Source organism: Caretta caretta, chromosome 4, assembly GCF_965140235.1.
Source record: "Caretta caretta isolate rCarCar2 chromosome 4, rCarCar1.hap1, whole genome shotgun sequence".
NCBI lineage: Eukaryota > Metazoa > Chordata > Testudines > Cheloniidae > Caretta > Caretta caretta.
Genome location: NC_134209.1, coordinates 73,898,718 through 73,913,956, shown reverse-complemented (window position 1 = coordinate 73,913,956; position 15,239 = coordinate 73,898,718). Strand labels below are relative to the sequence as shown.

The 15,239-nt window shown below is 37.9% G+C and overlaps 2 protein-coding genes across 9 annotated transcripts in view; one reads left to right on the top strand and one right to left on the bottom strand.

Annotated features, from left to right (window-relative positions):
* Positions 1 to 15,239, top strand: part of SPMIP2 (sperm microtubule inner protein 2) — a 107,298-nt gene that overhangs the window by 84,419 nt on the left and 7,640 nt on the right. The window contains exon 5 of one of the 4 annotated variants that reach the window (XM_075127776.1): positions 2,360 to 6,364. The exons of 2 other annotated variants lie outside the window; for them this stretch is intronic. In XM_075127776.1, coding sequence (XP_074983877.1) covers positions 2,360 to 2,476 — 117 coding nt within the window. In that variant the 3' untranslated portion in view covers positions 2,477 to 6,364. Of the gene's footprint in view, positions 1 to 280; positions 6,365 to 15,239 lie in introns of those variants that run through there. One more of the 4 variants, XM_075127777.1, reaches the window with a different exon arrangement.
* FNIP2 (folliculin interacting protein 2) overlaps positions 3,311 to 15,239 on the bottom strand; it is a 92,881-nt gene continuing 80,952 nt past the window's right edge. For all 5 annotated transcript variants that reach the window (XM_048847556.2, XM_048847557.2, XM_075127772.1 and 2 more), the window contains 4 exons: positions 14,233 to 14,389; positions 12,731 to 12,931; positions 9,487 to 9,602; positions 3,311 to 7,535 (listed from right to left, as the gene is read on the bottom strand). In XM_048847556.2, the coding sequence (XP_048703513.2) occupies positions 7,457 to 7,535; positions 9,487 to 9,602; positions 12,731 to 12,931; positions 14,233 to 14,389 (553 nt within the window). In that variant the 3' untranslated portion in view covers positions 3,311 to 7,456. The remainder of the gene's footprint in view (positions 7,536 to 9,486; positions 9,603 to 12,730; positions 12,932 to 14,232; positions 14,390 to 15,239) is intronic.

Genomic DNA, 15,239 nt, shown 5'->3' with positions numbered 1-15,239 from the left:
TCTGGACAACATGCAGTTCATACTTGTAATTCTTAGACTGTCTTAGTCCTGGGATTGTGCCAAACAGAAGATTGACTGTGACATATTACAAGGGTAGTTTTTCAGCATGAGGATTATTAGTATGTAGCAATTAAGCTAATTTTAGTTGGGAACAGAAGTATCATAAGGTCAGAGTCTTGTGTTTTGTTTCCCAACCCACCCAGCTACCTTTTCCCACATCTAAAATCCTCTTTCATTTTTAGTTTCACTCCATTGCTTTTCCTTCAATTGTGTATTACAGAAGACAGAACAACAAGAATATATTAATCCATCACTGGTTGTTGAACTGACTTCATCCTAGCTATATTTTATCATGTCTCCTGTACTGGAGGGAAAAGCTATTCTTTAAAACACAATATTTCTTTGTTTTACACCAGAGTTAGCATATAGTCCACAGTAGTTCTATCAATTGCAGCCCACTGGGGTTAAAAAAAATAATAGTGATCTTCAATAAATAAATAGATAAGGTACATCACCACCAGCTTTGTAATTCCAGTTGCCATTTATTTCATGGAAAATAAGTCTCAAACCAGGTATCTGCCACTAGTAAGTATTAGGATTTTGTTGTTTCAGGACACAGTTTTGAAATAAATCCTGAATTTTGTTGGCAAGTGTCAAATCATGGAATTGAGGTTAATAGTGAAAAATTACATCCCCAAGCCTTGACTGCCTTAGTCTGGTTTGAATACTTTTATCAGTTTTATTATTCATGGTCAGGCTCAGAGAGTCTACGTTTGAGTTTTTTTGGCAGATGTACACACCGTCTCCTACTTTCTGACCCTTCTACCTAGGTGTTGCATGTGTACTGATCTACAGCTCCTGTTGATACCATTCAATTTATGCTCCTGCTTCTTGTCCAACTGCTGACATCCTGTCCCATTCTCAACCCCTCATTCATTCATAAAATGTACCCTAAAACATCATCATAAAAATTCATAGAATCATAGAAGATTAGGGTTGGAAGAGACCTCAGAAGGTCATCTAGTTCAACCTCCTGCTCAAAGCAGGACCAACCCCAACTCAATCATCCTAATGGCTTTGTCAATCTGGGCCTTAAAAACCTCAAAGGATGGAGATTCCACCACCTCCCTAGGTAACCCATTTCAGTGCTTCACCACACTCCTAGTGACATAGTTTTTCCTAATATTCAACCTAGACCTCCCCCAGTGCAACTTGAGACCATTGCTGCTTCTTCTGTCATCTGCCACCACTGAGAACAGCCAATCTCCATCCTCTTTGGAACCCCCCCTTCAAGTAATTGAAAGCTGCTATCAAATCCCCCCTCACTCTTCTCTTCTGCAGACTAAATATCCCCAGTTCCCTCAGCCTGTCCTTGTAAGTCATGTGCCCCAGCCCCCTGATCATTTTCGTTGCTCTCCACTGGAGTCTCTTCAATTTGTCCACATCCTTTCTGTAGTGGGGAGCCCTACACTCCAGATGTGGCTTCACCAATGCCGAATCGAGGGGAATAATCACTTCCTTCGATCTGCTGCCAGTGCTCCTACTATATGCCGTTAGCCTTTTTAGCAACAAGGGCACACTGTTGACTCATATCCAGCTTCTCATCCACTGTAATCCCCAGGTCCTTTTCTGCAGAACTACCGAATTGTTAGGGTCAATGCATTATCTAGAGTTCACGGCCTTATTGATTAAGTCACAAGTAAAGATCTGTTTTATGGACTCCTAAGCCTAAGAAGAAGTTTTCACTCAACATGAGGTAACCACATAACTCAGCACAAATGGTGCTCTGGTTAAGGCCTAGACCAACAAGGGAAAATGCAAGTCAGGATTATGACTCAAACACAGCTGTGCCAATGTACTCTGTATGCTACTAGGCTTTCAGTCTCATGAGCACTAAATTCTGTTTACCTTAAAAAGGTCACTGTTTTGGTAAGAGTCCTATGTAAAGGACAGTTCATCACAAAGTGAGTGAACTTGAATCATAGTGACAGTACAGTACAACGAAGTTGTATTCACTGAGCTTGCCTGTATGGGACAGAGCGTGATACCACACCAAGCACTGTAGGAGATTCCAGATATATGTCAAAAGGCTAAAAAATTTACAGTTACTGCTACAAAATAAAAGAAACTGAAGCCATTTCAGGGAGATGCACTGTGAGGAGAACTTGATGCCAGGAGTTATTTTTCTTGTCCCCTTCAGCCTGAGATATTACTAATCTTTATGGAGTTCAAACTGAAGATGGGATACCTGGTTATAAAGATACATTTGGGAATAGAGCTGAGGTACAGTTTGGTTTGTAAGGGTGGAAAAAATTGTTACATTAATCCTCTCTCCTTGTATGTAATGATCGGATGCAAGGCCAACAGATCCAGTTGCTTCTACGGTTTCTCCATTCAAATCTCATGCTGCTCTGAGGCCTCCGGACTGGAGAGTTGCTTGGTGTACTGTGGACAGTATCCAGCTTGGAAGCTTTAGAAAGGTGATAGATTTGGCATAAAAAACTGCCCCGAAACAACTGGAAATCTGGTGAAGTCTGTGATTGTTCATGGAGGTGAACATTAAAAAAAAAACACACCAAAAAATTGAGTTAAGCACAAAAATACAAATACAGAACCTCAAGCTCTTAGGGTACTTGGCACACAGACAAGTATAAAATAATTTTGTTTTTAAAATAAAGTCATATAGATGTTATAAAAAGCCTTCTGGCCAGTTCAGAGGTTGCTGTTGACACCTTCTGAACATTTACACCCTGGAACATGTAGGTGTAGTGATAAGTTGGGCCAGAGAGTTTCATGCAAGTTGATATCTCCCCCTGCCTCACCAATATAATGTTAAAGCAGTGCATTTTCCAAATAATTCCTTTTTAAAAGATGTTTTAAAATACATTGGAGCTTGCGTGGGGGAGTAAGGAGTGAACCTGGAAACAGCCACAGGCCTATGTGAGATCTATTGAATTAAGAGATACTTAGTTCCTCCACAGAATCTAATTAGCGAGGGCATTCGGCACATTCATGCTCAATTTTCATTTCTGCTCACAGATCACTTTTAAGGTATCAGCATTTGTCTGGGTATAAATGGGGAGGGGGCATCTATAGATTTGAGTAGAGTTTAGATAACATAAGCTCTCGAACCTTGCGAAGACTGTATTACGATGTCGTATCTGCTGCTGCACTAATGGTAATGGTAGCCAATTGTACCCATCCATGCAGTGTTCAATCTGAGCTTTATCCACCAGAAGCAGAAAAACATTTCCAGGAAGAGATTTAAAATGAAAAAAAAAAAAAAAAAGATACACAAGACCATTTAAACTGAATTCAAAGAGTTTATTGCACCAAATATCGCAAAGAAATAGACCAAAATTATACTGTACATAAACAGCAGGAAGAAAAAAATTTCCACACAGTTTGATACTGGTACCCAATTCAGTACCCATCCTAAAAAATGGAAATCCATTCATAAAACATGCAATAGCAACACAATCAGATTTGCTTCTAGTATGGATAACCAGTTATGTATGTCATTTTAATCCATTTACCTGGAGTAGCTAATGTATAGCGTATAATTGGCAGTTAAAAGGACTCAAATCAGAATTGAGTCCTTTTAAGTCAAGGCAAGAGAGGAGGGTGGGGAGAGGGAAATCTTGCTTTAGATAGTGACCAAGTTGTGTCACCTTTACATACAACAGTTTGGTATTTTGAAAAAGGGCTTTTTACTTTCAAGAGTGAAAATATACAAGCAAAACAACTTATTTATAATTTTGTCCTCCAAATTATAGCTATGAAACACACAGAATTAAAAGTATATATTCATACATTTGAGGCAAAAGAACCATAGTTAAGATTCATTAATAATTTGGGAAGCTATAAACTAGATTAAAATGTTTAACTCTTATTGAAACTGCTTTAGATTAAGAGACTTCAATTTTATGCAGTCCCACAGCTTAGTGTTCACCTGTATTGGCATTTCTCCCCCAGGTTTGTAAAGGTTTAATTTAATCTGAAGAGTGTACATTTTTTACATTGGAATGTGTAAACTGCATTTCTGTAGGGTTTTGAAAGATTACTCAGCCTCACTTGAAAACCAAGAAAAATATGTATTAAGAAGTTTACAAAAGATTTATAATACTGATAAAAATAAAAAAGCTTTGGAATCTTGAAGATTTAAGCTACATTTTTATTTCACTGTAAGTTTTAAACATTTTTCCTGTACATTCATACCACTTTCCATTCTATTAAAAAAATAAAACTGAAACATGCTATAAAGATGTCTAACACAACAACATTTGTACATACTTACTGCTCTGTCATGCCACACCAACTTGCCCAACCAGCAAGATGCTACAAAAATGTTCAACAGGTAAGCCTTACAAAGTTGAAGAAGCCCTGAAGGTAGTATCCTGTCAATTGAGGTAGTATATTTGGTGGGAGGGAGGAATATTTAAGTTTCTTTAGACTAATGCCAACATTTTTTTAAAATGAATTATACAAACCTTAATTTTAGAAATGAAATTTGAGACTAAAAATAGGGCAGTCTCATTGTGTAATTTGTGAAGAGCAGCAAAGAGTTATATAAAGGGCAGTAACTACACTGTAAAGATTTTATATTGGGCTGAGGAAAAGTTGAGTGCATTTGAATCATCAATTCGTATATCTCCTTAAATTAACGTACAATTTTATCAAACAGCAGCATTTGTTGGGGGTAAGTAGTAAATTAAGGATTTCTGATCAAGGTTCTAATCCTGCAACATGATGTGTGCAAGTTGACTTGTTTTCAGTGGTGCTCCATGTGGATACAGAGGTCCGCTTGCAGGCATCTCTCTGCAAAACTGGGATTCAAGTCAGTTCAGACGGAAGCAAGACAAGCCATTTTTTGTTGAACATGAACAGGAACTAGACAAACTAAATTACTATGAAAAACTGCAGGGCATGAAGTAACGAGAATGAAAAAATACAGAATTCATGCATACTTACAAGGGAAGTCATTACACACACCTACACACTTACTAAGCGAAGAGGGGAAGTTTGACAACAGGTGCACTTGCTATGTCGTTTGGTTTCAAGCAAACCATGAAGTGGAGGTCAAAGCAGCTCAGGGGAACCAAATCAGGGCAAGCAGATTTCTTCATGTATCAGTAATAAGAGATAACCCAAACCTCAGGAAGATTGTAGCCATTCTGAAGAGCACATTGGGGAAAAGGACTAAATGTCTACAGTGCAATTAAACACTCTTGACTGGCCCAGGTCAATACTGCAGTGTAGACATTTGGGCTTGGGGTGAAGCACAGCCTCTGGGACCCCATGAGGAGGAAGTGTTCCACAGTCTATGCTCCAGTCCAAGCCTGAAAGTCTACACTGCAATTTTATATACCTGCAAACTGAGTTAGCTGACACGGGCCATCCATGGGTGTTTCATTGCTGTGTAGACATACTCTGTAAGTACTATGCAAAAGGAAACTCCTGGAATGTTAGATTGGAGAAACAAGATCTTAAACAATCTTATCTGTTTAGAAATCATACCTGGAAATTAAGAGTCCTTCAGCTTGGACAAACAAACCTGCATGGAAATTTATCATGGTAAATCTACACTTTCCTCTCAGTCAGATTGAGAGAGAGAGAGAGAGAGACTGAGACTAACAAGATTTAAGGGCAATTCTTTGTCACATTTAGAACAAAATGAAAACCCCCATAATACTCACCTTTTCTCACTTTAATTATTGAAGATTCTCTTTAGGAAACCCAATTATCAGGGCAGTATAAACTGAAACTGTGCTTAAATGGGTCCCTCCAATGTTGGGAATTCTGGAATCACCAGCACGGATGGTTCAGTGAGCCAATTAATGAATCCTAGCAGGCAGTAATGATTCTAGTAGAAAGAGTTCATGTTTCTAAACAAGTATTTAGACAGCTTAATATCAAGTGCCGAAAGTGCCCTATACTACTCATGTCTGTGTTTCCATAGAAGGTTTGATAGTCTAACACTCTGCTTGGGTGGGTTCCTTGCCTCTCGCTTCCTTTCTTTGAAAATAATGTTTTTATTTCCTTTTGCCCTTTCTTGGTCTAAATAGTTTCATATGCTGCTAAATAGTGTTTGATGAAAAATGTAACTTTGTACCTTGCTGTGTATACCTTGCATGTAAATAGTAAAGTTAACTGTGCCGATGAGCAGAGAATTTTATATAATTGTATACTATTGTATGGAACAATAGAGACTGGTGCTATGAACTATTTGACCTAATGGGAAAGTTTCTTCTTCAAAGCAATTAGTCCTTAATAGATCAAAAGGCATTGAGATGATAGTGCAAAAGTTCTGTAGAATGATAGTGGATGTTGGTGAATGTTCATTCTAATAAATCATGGATGTCCAGGCTTGTCATTGTCCTCTTTGTTTCACTTAAAACAGCCTCTACTTTCAGTGTGAATGAAGAGTCATCTCCAAATAGTAGCAATGCATTTGACCAGTGATTTTTTTTTTAAATAAACTTTTGTTGAGTTTATGCCAATTGGTTGTTGTATGCGCACACACACACACATTTGGTAACATATTGTACGTTAGCTTGTAAAACAGAAATATCTCAGATGGCAATATCTAATTCCATTAAGACTTAGAACCAATTCCCCATTTTACAGGTCATACAGAAACTCAAAAATCTATTAATGTTGCAAATGCAACAATGTAAACTTGTAGTAGAAATTCCATAAGGCTTCCTAAAAAATCCTCCTCTCTCAAAAAGCCTTCTTCATCCTAATGTTGGGGTGGCACTAATTATAATCTGAGCTCATTCTGTTTCCTCATCAGTAAAACTAGATGCAGCTGCAGCTTCCTTTTATCCTTAAGGAAAAAAAGGAAAAAAAAAAGAAAAAGTAACAATAAACCTCAAACACACCACATAACTCAGCTGCTGAGTCCAAGTTTCTTGTTTTGAGCCGGCCACTACTACAATACAAAAGGATGTTTGTGTTCTGCAAAACTTCATGTCCATCCACACACCTCTGTATAGGAATGCTATTTACATAGTTTACAACTCCAGCTCCGCAACCAAAGCGCACAAAACACTATGCGATCACAAGTGTAGTATTAGAAGAACCATCCTATTCCACCTGTTCTTTTTACTGCCACTTCATGGTTTTCTTTAAGCTGTGTTTCCTGCTGACAGTTCAGTGTTCGCTGTAGTGTTTACGTTTGTCATTTAAAAAGACGGCAAGGATGCATTCACCTTCATGATTCGTTAACTCAGAGGTGAGTGTAAAAAAAAAAAAACAACCTGAATGCCTTTTACAGTATGTAAACTGAAGTCTTTAGATAAAGTGTCCAGCTGAAAGTAGAATCAAAAGGTGTTGGAATGCAGTGTCATCACCTGCTTCCCTCACTGTTCCCCTTTACTGGTGCTTGGCATGTCTGTTCTTCATTCAAGATTCCTGTAGTTTGTTTAGGGAATGACTATCCTGAGATTTTAACTTATAAGAGTATTTGAGCAACATACGGGGAGTGAGTGCTTGCGATAGCAGCCAACAAAGGCAGGTCATTGGATTCAATCCTAGAAGTTTAAGAAAAGGAAGAAGGCTTTTAAATATATTTATCTCCACCTTTTACAGAAGACAAAAAAAGTTACCCCCTCCCTCTCCCACCTTCCTAATCCACACCAGAAATAATTGGAGGTCACTCCCTAGATCACTGGTGATTTAACAGGGTGAAGTGAGGTCTCCTATCATTAAGGGTTCGTTGCTTTTATTATTTGACCATTCATAGCATACTAATAAATGTACAGTAGTATTTTTTCATTTGTAGATTTTTACAAAATAAGAGATCAGTGTTATATTGTGTCATGCATTATCTTTGCTTGCTTTTAAATTCTTCACTAATTCACAAAATTCAGTTTGCAGCTTCTTCCAAGCCATTAGTGAGAAATAATCAGGTTCTACTGCATTAGTGCTACACTAACACCAGTTTGAAGGAAACAGTCAGTTTTTTGCAAGTGTTACATATAATCAAAATCAGACAGGCTCAGCGTTTCAGCACCACAACACCTTTGCACCTCCTGAGACAGAGGTTCATGTTCTTAGATCAGGAGTGGTGCTTTAGCACTCCAGGTAAGAGTTAAAATGTATTCACCCAGGCTCTATAGGACTCAAGATTCCACAAACTGAGACTATGGCCATAATAAACAATTTAACATTCCAAAGGCATATTGTGTCAAAGCCTCAGTACATGTTTTTGACAACAGATCCTGATCTGAGCAGCATTACAGCTGAAGTAGCTTGACAAGAACACATAGCCACTCTGCAATCAAAGCAGGAGTAGAAAAAGCACAGCCCTGTCAGTTTCAAGTCACTTCAGCTATGGTGTTCAGACAAGGATACAGGATTTGATGAGAAACAGAATGGAACACCTCATATAGCTGGAGGGGGGGTGAGTTAAAGAACATGGAAAGCAAAGAGTAAAACGGAGGCAGTGTTACATAGTGGCTAGAAAGCTGGACTGGGACTCAGGAGACCAGATTTCTATTCCTAACTCTGACACTGGCATGGTGGGTGACCTTGGGCAATTCCCATCACCTACTGTGCCTCAGTTTCCCCATCAGGAAGATGAGGCTAATGATATGACCTCCTTTGTAAAGTGCTTTGAGATCTACAGATGAAGAGTGCTATGTAAGAGCTAGATATTACTATTATTAAAAATAAAATAGAACACTAAGAAATTGCTAGAGAAATTGCAAGCTCTTTTGTTTTGTGTCTGTATAACACACAGCACAAGGGAGTGCTAGTCTATGATTAGGCTCCTAGGTGCTACAGTAATACAAATAATGAAAAACAATAAATGTAGGATTCACAGAGGGAGAAAGAGAAAACAAAATGGACACAGGCTCTTCATTTGGCTGTTGGACAAGAGGAATACAGTGAATGTACAGGAAGGCTGAAAAGTGAACTGAGAAAAACTTCACAAAGAAAACCAAGTCATGCACCTTAGTGACTCTGAGTTACTGTACATAACTGCTTAAAAAAACAACCCAAACAACACTTGTCATCCTTTTTTGTCACACATGATTAACAGCAGTAAGATTCCGAAGATTCAGACTGGCTCTGGTCTTCAACTTCTTACATTATATTTAAATAAGAAGATATCCTATCAAGAAGGCTAGCATGTATTTTTAACGGTTAAAGCTAATTAGTTTCAGAACTTATTTCGGTCTTATTTCTGAAGATGGGCTTTTAAATTATTGCAGAGAACAAAATTAAAAAGGTTAATTTTTCTTCAAGAAAATAAGGACCAGCTATTGTTCTTAATGCTAAATTTTGAACAGTTCAATTTGACTTCCAGATAGCTCAGTGGAACACATTTTCACACCTTATTTAGCATGTCTCTCAATCACAAGCCTACTGGAAAGCCTGAGAAGCAAGCCTGCCCACTGAACAGTGGAGTAGCATTTGAACTTCAAGGGAGTTTGGTCAATCTTGCCAAAAGTTATAGCAGCTCTAAATCTTACTCACCCCAATACAATTCCTAGCTCTTTTACATGAACTCTTGTATGTCCTCGCAGGTATTCCGAGAGCATTTTGCTTTTGAGGTACATCTCCTGTAGCCTATCCTCAAGGTGCATTATGCACTGTAAAACAAAAAACAAAAAAAAACACACACCAGAAATTTCAAGAATCGATTTAGCTTTCATGTAAATGTGTAAACTCATAATTTTAGCTACTATACCAGGAGGCATGATGTAAGTTTAGTGTAACTTAAAAAACCCGAAGAATAGGCACAGCGCTCTTCACAAGTGGCCAACACAATCGTATCAAAATGGATGATTTTTCAGGGATTTGGGCCAGGCTATCTTTCCTGGCTAGCACCTTTGTTGCACATCAGTCAACCAGCCATATCCAACTCCCATTGTAGTCAATGACAGTATTTTCACTGACTTAAATAAAAGCTGGATCAGACCCAAAGACATTCAAGGCAGCTAATTAAAACTGAAACCTGAAGACTTTGACTAGGACATCTTTATTACAAGTCACTACTGTTTTTCTGAGATACAACTTAAATAGCTGAATCTAAAATCGGAACTTTATTAGCTCTGCAGAATTGCCATTCTTGAAGAAACGAAGAATTATAAAAAGTAGCACTTTCCATTTTATTTTATATTTGCAATAAAGTGTGTGAAGACAGTGACGTGGGCTGCAGTGACAGGTTCTTTTGTTCATTAATTTATTTTAAAATATCATTTATGAACCCCTTGTAGATGTTTTGCAGTACTAGTGCTAAAGGGTTTTAATACTGGTTCAACAGTGTTTAATAACTAAATACTAGTTGTCAAATGGTAAAAGTTGAAGTTAAATTGGTATTTCAATAATTAGACTTTTAAAGATCACATTGCCCATTAAGTTAATATGATAGAAGTTCACATGCTTTTTATAGATTTGAGAGAGAATTTAAGTGTGAGAGCAATTATTATGTAAGAGAATGGGTGAAATCCCTGGTGCCACTGAAGTCAATGGCAAAACTACCAGGGGGCCAGAATTACACCCAATATTTTTAGTGCTAGAATATGAACTGGTAAGACACTTTATTGCATATTTTGGTATGGGAAATGGGATGTGTATTAAATTTGATACATCATCTCTCTGCAGCAAAGACCAGTCCACCAAAATCAAACTAATTCAGCTCTGGACGCTCCTAGACATGAAGGCAAGCAGCGTTTGCAGTAAGTCACATTGCAGAGTACATCTGACAGAAAGAGGCAGCAATTAGACATGCATCAGGAGCAAGTAACTTTAGGTCACATTAAGTATATTTCTCAAGTTTAATGAGTAAAACACCCTGCCTTTTTTAAAGCATATGGAATTCTTAACACTGTCCTAGAAGTTTGAATTTCCTTTGGTATTTTATGCTAATGTACAACAAATTTTGCTAATTAAAGTCTAAGGCAGAAGAGAGCTGTGCTTGGTAGGCAAGATGACATTCTTTTGATATTCTTAAATTCATAAATACATATTTGAACAACCATTCTTTCAGTTCATAATGGTTCTTATATACTTGAGAACAGACCATGGACCAACTGTTTAATGCTTTGGGTAGTAGGAAAAGGAGATACCTTCTCACGACACAGTGCTAGCTAAGGTGAATTGACAACAGCTTAACTTAACATTTTCACTAAATACCCAAATCACAGAAGAGGATCACAAATCACAGGCGAGGAACATGGTATGAGCTAGGATAACACATTCTCTATGCACCCCCAAATGCAAAGGGAATCCATTAATGCAGTGGTTCTCAACCAGGGGTCTGGGTACCCTTGGGGATACGCAGACGTCTTGTTTATACTGCTCTATACACTGAAATCTAAGTACAATATATATATTCCAAATGATTTATTTTATAATTATATGGTAAAAATGAGAAAGTAAGCAATTTTTCAGTGATAGTGTGCTCTGACACTTGTATTTTTACATCTGATTTTGTAAGCAAGTAGTTTTTAAGTGAGGTGTAACTTGGGGGTACTCAAGACAAATCAGACTCCTTGAAAGGGGTACAGTAGTCTGGAAAGGTTGAGAGCCACTGCATTAATGCATCCTTAGTAGATGGGTTAGGGATAGACATCCATATAAGTAGGTGTACACTAGGAATTAATTCCGTAAACTCTGTCATCTCTTGAAATTTGCATTTCCATAGTTACTTTCCCAGTCCTTATATCGTTAATGTTATATGGGATTAAGAATTTTATCCAAGTAAAGAATATGGACGGTAGGTAAAGACTAGTGTTTAACCTCTTCATTACACTACATTCTAAAGGAGATTCACACACTCCTATATGGTAACCTTTACAAACAGAACACTTCCATTCACTGAATGCCAGCTAAAAGTCAGGATATACTTAGAAATTTTTAATTTGATGTGTGGATACACCAAGCAAATCCCTCTCACTTTTGACAGCTGAAGAGTTCAGACTCATCATGCTTATAGAGGTGTGAGAAATGAAGTGGAATTTTTATAAGTTTCCTTTACGACTTGTACCATTGAATGAGTGAAAAATTATTCACAAGTCAGTTTTCAATATCAGAAATAGTGACTCAAACTGGGATATAAAAGTTTTGTGCGAGTTTTTTTTTTTTTTTTTAAAGGTGCATTTAAGCGGCATCCATGCCCATTTTAGTTAGTTCTTTCCACTAACCACAGACATACTCCAAAAGGTGGACTTTAACATGGTCACAAATCTTGAAGTGCCACAATGAACACACCATTGGCCTGCGCTGCCTATAGCTCAGAGCTGTTCTGTTTTGTGTAGTACCATACAAAACACAGTCTGTTGATCTAAACAATGGGTGTGTGGCTCAGAAGAAAAACTGACAAGGGAGACAGTCTGCTAAGACACAATTTTAGCAGCATGATGTTCATTGTTGGCAGGGGGTCTGTGGGAAGATAGCATGTGATCATGTAATTCAAGACAGTAATATAATGCATACACACAAAGGGTCTGAATTAAGGTTGAACAGGCAACCTTAATTCTGGCATTTACAAACTTTTGAGTCCTGGACTTTGCAACCCTAATGTTCTTTTAATATGGTTTTGTACGTGCAATGTATCTGTAGGTGGGCTGCACTGTGCATGTTTAGTATATTTTCTAAATTGTTTCACTGTAATTGAAATCAGGCAGGTAATACTTGAAAGCCCTAGCATAAGAAATTTAGCACATATGACTGAACAATTTTCATTAGCCACAGTTGTTCATAAAGAAATACTTACGAAGTCAGCTGGGAGGTTGAGTTTGTAAAGCTGTAAAATGGACTGCAGCAAACTGGACACTTGACTGGAGACTAAGACATCTTTGCCTAGCTTCATACTGTCCATCATCTTTCTCTGGCTTGTAGCCACCTGTACATTCCATTTATCCGTATCGGCAATAATGCAGACAGCTTCTGCTATGGGCTCATCTAGTACTGGATGCTGTAATAGTTACAAAACAAGAACACTAGCTATTCAAAACATTTTCAACTGGTGTTCACAACTGAGACTAAATGGCTTCGTTAGCACATAAGTTTTGCAGGGGAGGGGTGGAATGATAAAGTGGGAAGAGTGTTTCAAAGAAGTGAGACCAAACAGTTTTTGTCTAAAAACAAAAGTTTTTATAAAAATAATTGAGAACTGTGGAGAATTTGTACTGGATTCTGTTACGGTGAAATAACTAACATGATAAACTTGATTTGGGGCCAAAGTAGAAATACGCAAGTCAGATGTGTTGATTTTTTATTTTAAAAAAAGGTGGGTATGAAAGAGACAGATGTATACTAATGGCAAATTCCTTTCTACAAAAGGAACCCCCAGCTCCTCTATTAGAGCAGCTTTATCGCCGCTTTCTATTACAGGGGAGGCACAAAGGGTTAGACCGGGGGCTAAAGCTGCGGCCTGTGTGTTTCAAAGACAAATTTCTGTTCTGTAAGCATGGAAAAAATTGCAAGTTCATTGCTCAATTTAAAACAAGTCCATTTGAGAAGCACGGTTCTTTTTACTGCTTACTTCCTGCACTGCTACAGATAGCTAAAAGCACTTAATGTCTGCCACTAGGGCTTGTTAATCTTTAGTTGGCATTTACTGTGCAACTATAACTGTTAATTTAGTGATACATCAGTTACAATAAATTACTTGTTTTGAACGTACAGAGTAAAAACCAGACATTTTAGACATGGTCTAACACACAATGAAGCTTGTTCTTATGGGCAACTGTAATCTGCAGTCAGTCATCTGTGCTAATGACTGGCAAAATCTCTGTCCCTACAAGATTTCTCATCTCCATAGTAACATACTGTAGTAGGTGGTAACTGCATTAACAAGCTTCCAGGCACCTGCAGACCATCTTACTTGTGTACATTACAATACAGTCAGCCTGTTAAGGTGACTGAATAGGGAAGCACTTCAATATTATATTTTTCCTATTGTAAAGAATAATCCTGTTCAATTTTTCAAGTTGTAAACAGAGAATTACAGATCCCCCCCCCCCCCCCATTTATGCTTGCATTATAAGGTTTATACAGTACAAATGAAAGAGCACATGTGAAAGGGGTGTGTGTGTACTGTCACATGTTCCAAGAGTCAAGAAGTGTGAAGTCTCCATATTGGTCACTAGCAACTGGTTTTATTGAACAGTAGCTATCCTATATTTTTTCCCCATCCAGAATATGTTCTCAGTAAGATCATATCATTCCTACTATTAGAGGTCAGTGGCTCTGAAAAAATGTAGGGAAACCTACATGCACTGCATGAAGCAGATCTGCTGGTAACCACTGCTTGAGTTTTTCATCATTACTTATTCCATGCAGTACCAGATCAGGCATGTATGTGGGACAGTAACCACCGAGAAGTGACCTTCCAAAGTTTTTCACACTTGGACTGCTGATTATGTTGGATCTGAAACAGAAGAATATGAAGCCCATTCAAAAGCCAAGAGCATAGCCACCTTTCAGATACCTCTCCCCATTCCTCCAATAAGTATGGTGAAATAGTCAGCATAATAGACTTGTCACAAGATCTTCAAATACATGAAACTGATGCAATTCTTATCTGACAGGCTACATTTAGATATTGTTGAGAGACCTGGCAGGTTGAGAGACTGGTTTACTCTGTGCCTGGCTCTGTAACCTGTTTAAATTTACATAGCAAGTTCTCTGGCATTTAAAATTAATCAGTACTAAATGAAGCCACACATAAGGAAAAAAGAAACAACGAAGCAGAGTTAATATTGGTGTAGGAACCTTAACATTCCCTGACTAATTTTAAACAGTTCAGAACATTTTAGTTTTCTAGATTTTAAGAAAAAAACGACAAGTCTGCAACTGTTAGGTCTTGTGGAATATATAAGCTCCCTGTTTTGCAGCTAGTTGGCTTGCTGAGCTTGAGAGTTCAATGCTTGGTTCAATGAACACTTAACTAAATGCATATGCAGTCTCAAGCAAAGCAAAGCAAAGGCATCCGTCTTGAATCAGAATTATGCCTGCATTAAATTTTAGATTTCATCTGTGTACCAAAGAGTGTGATTAGAATTTTTCTACTCTCCGTAAACTCAAAGGATGAGAAAAGTATTTTGCTCAAAACTTTCACAGATGTTCCCCTTCTGCCAGAGGACAAGCATGGAACATTTCAGCCTCAAGGGAACAGTTTTCAAGACCCTAAACAATAATAAAGCCCAGATAACTGGCTGAGTGAAGTCCATAGAGCTCTGCCTGGTCACAAGGGCCCTCCTGAACAGCTCAGAACTTAA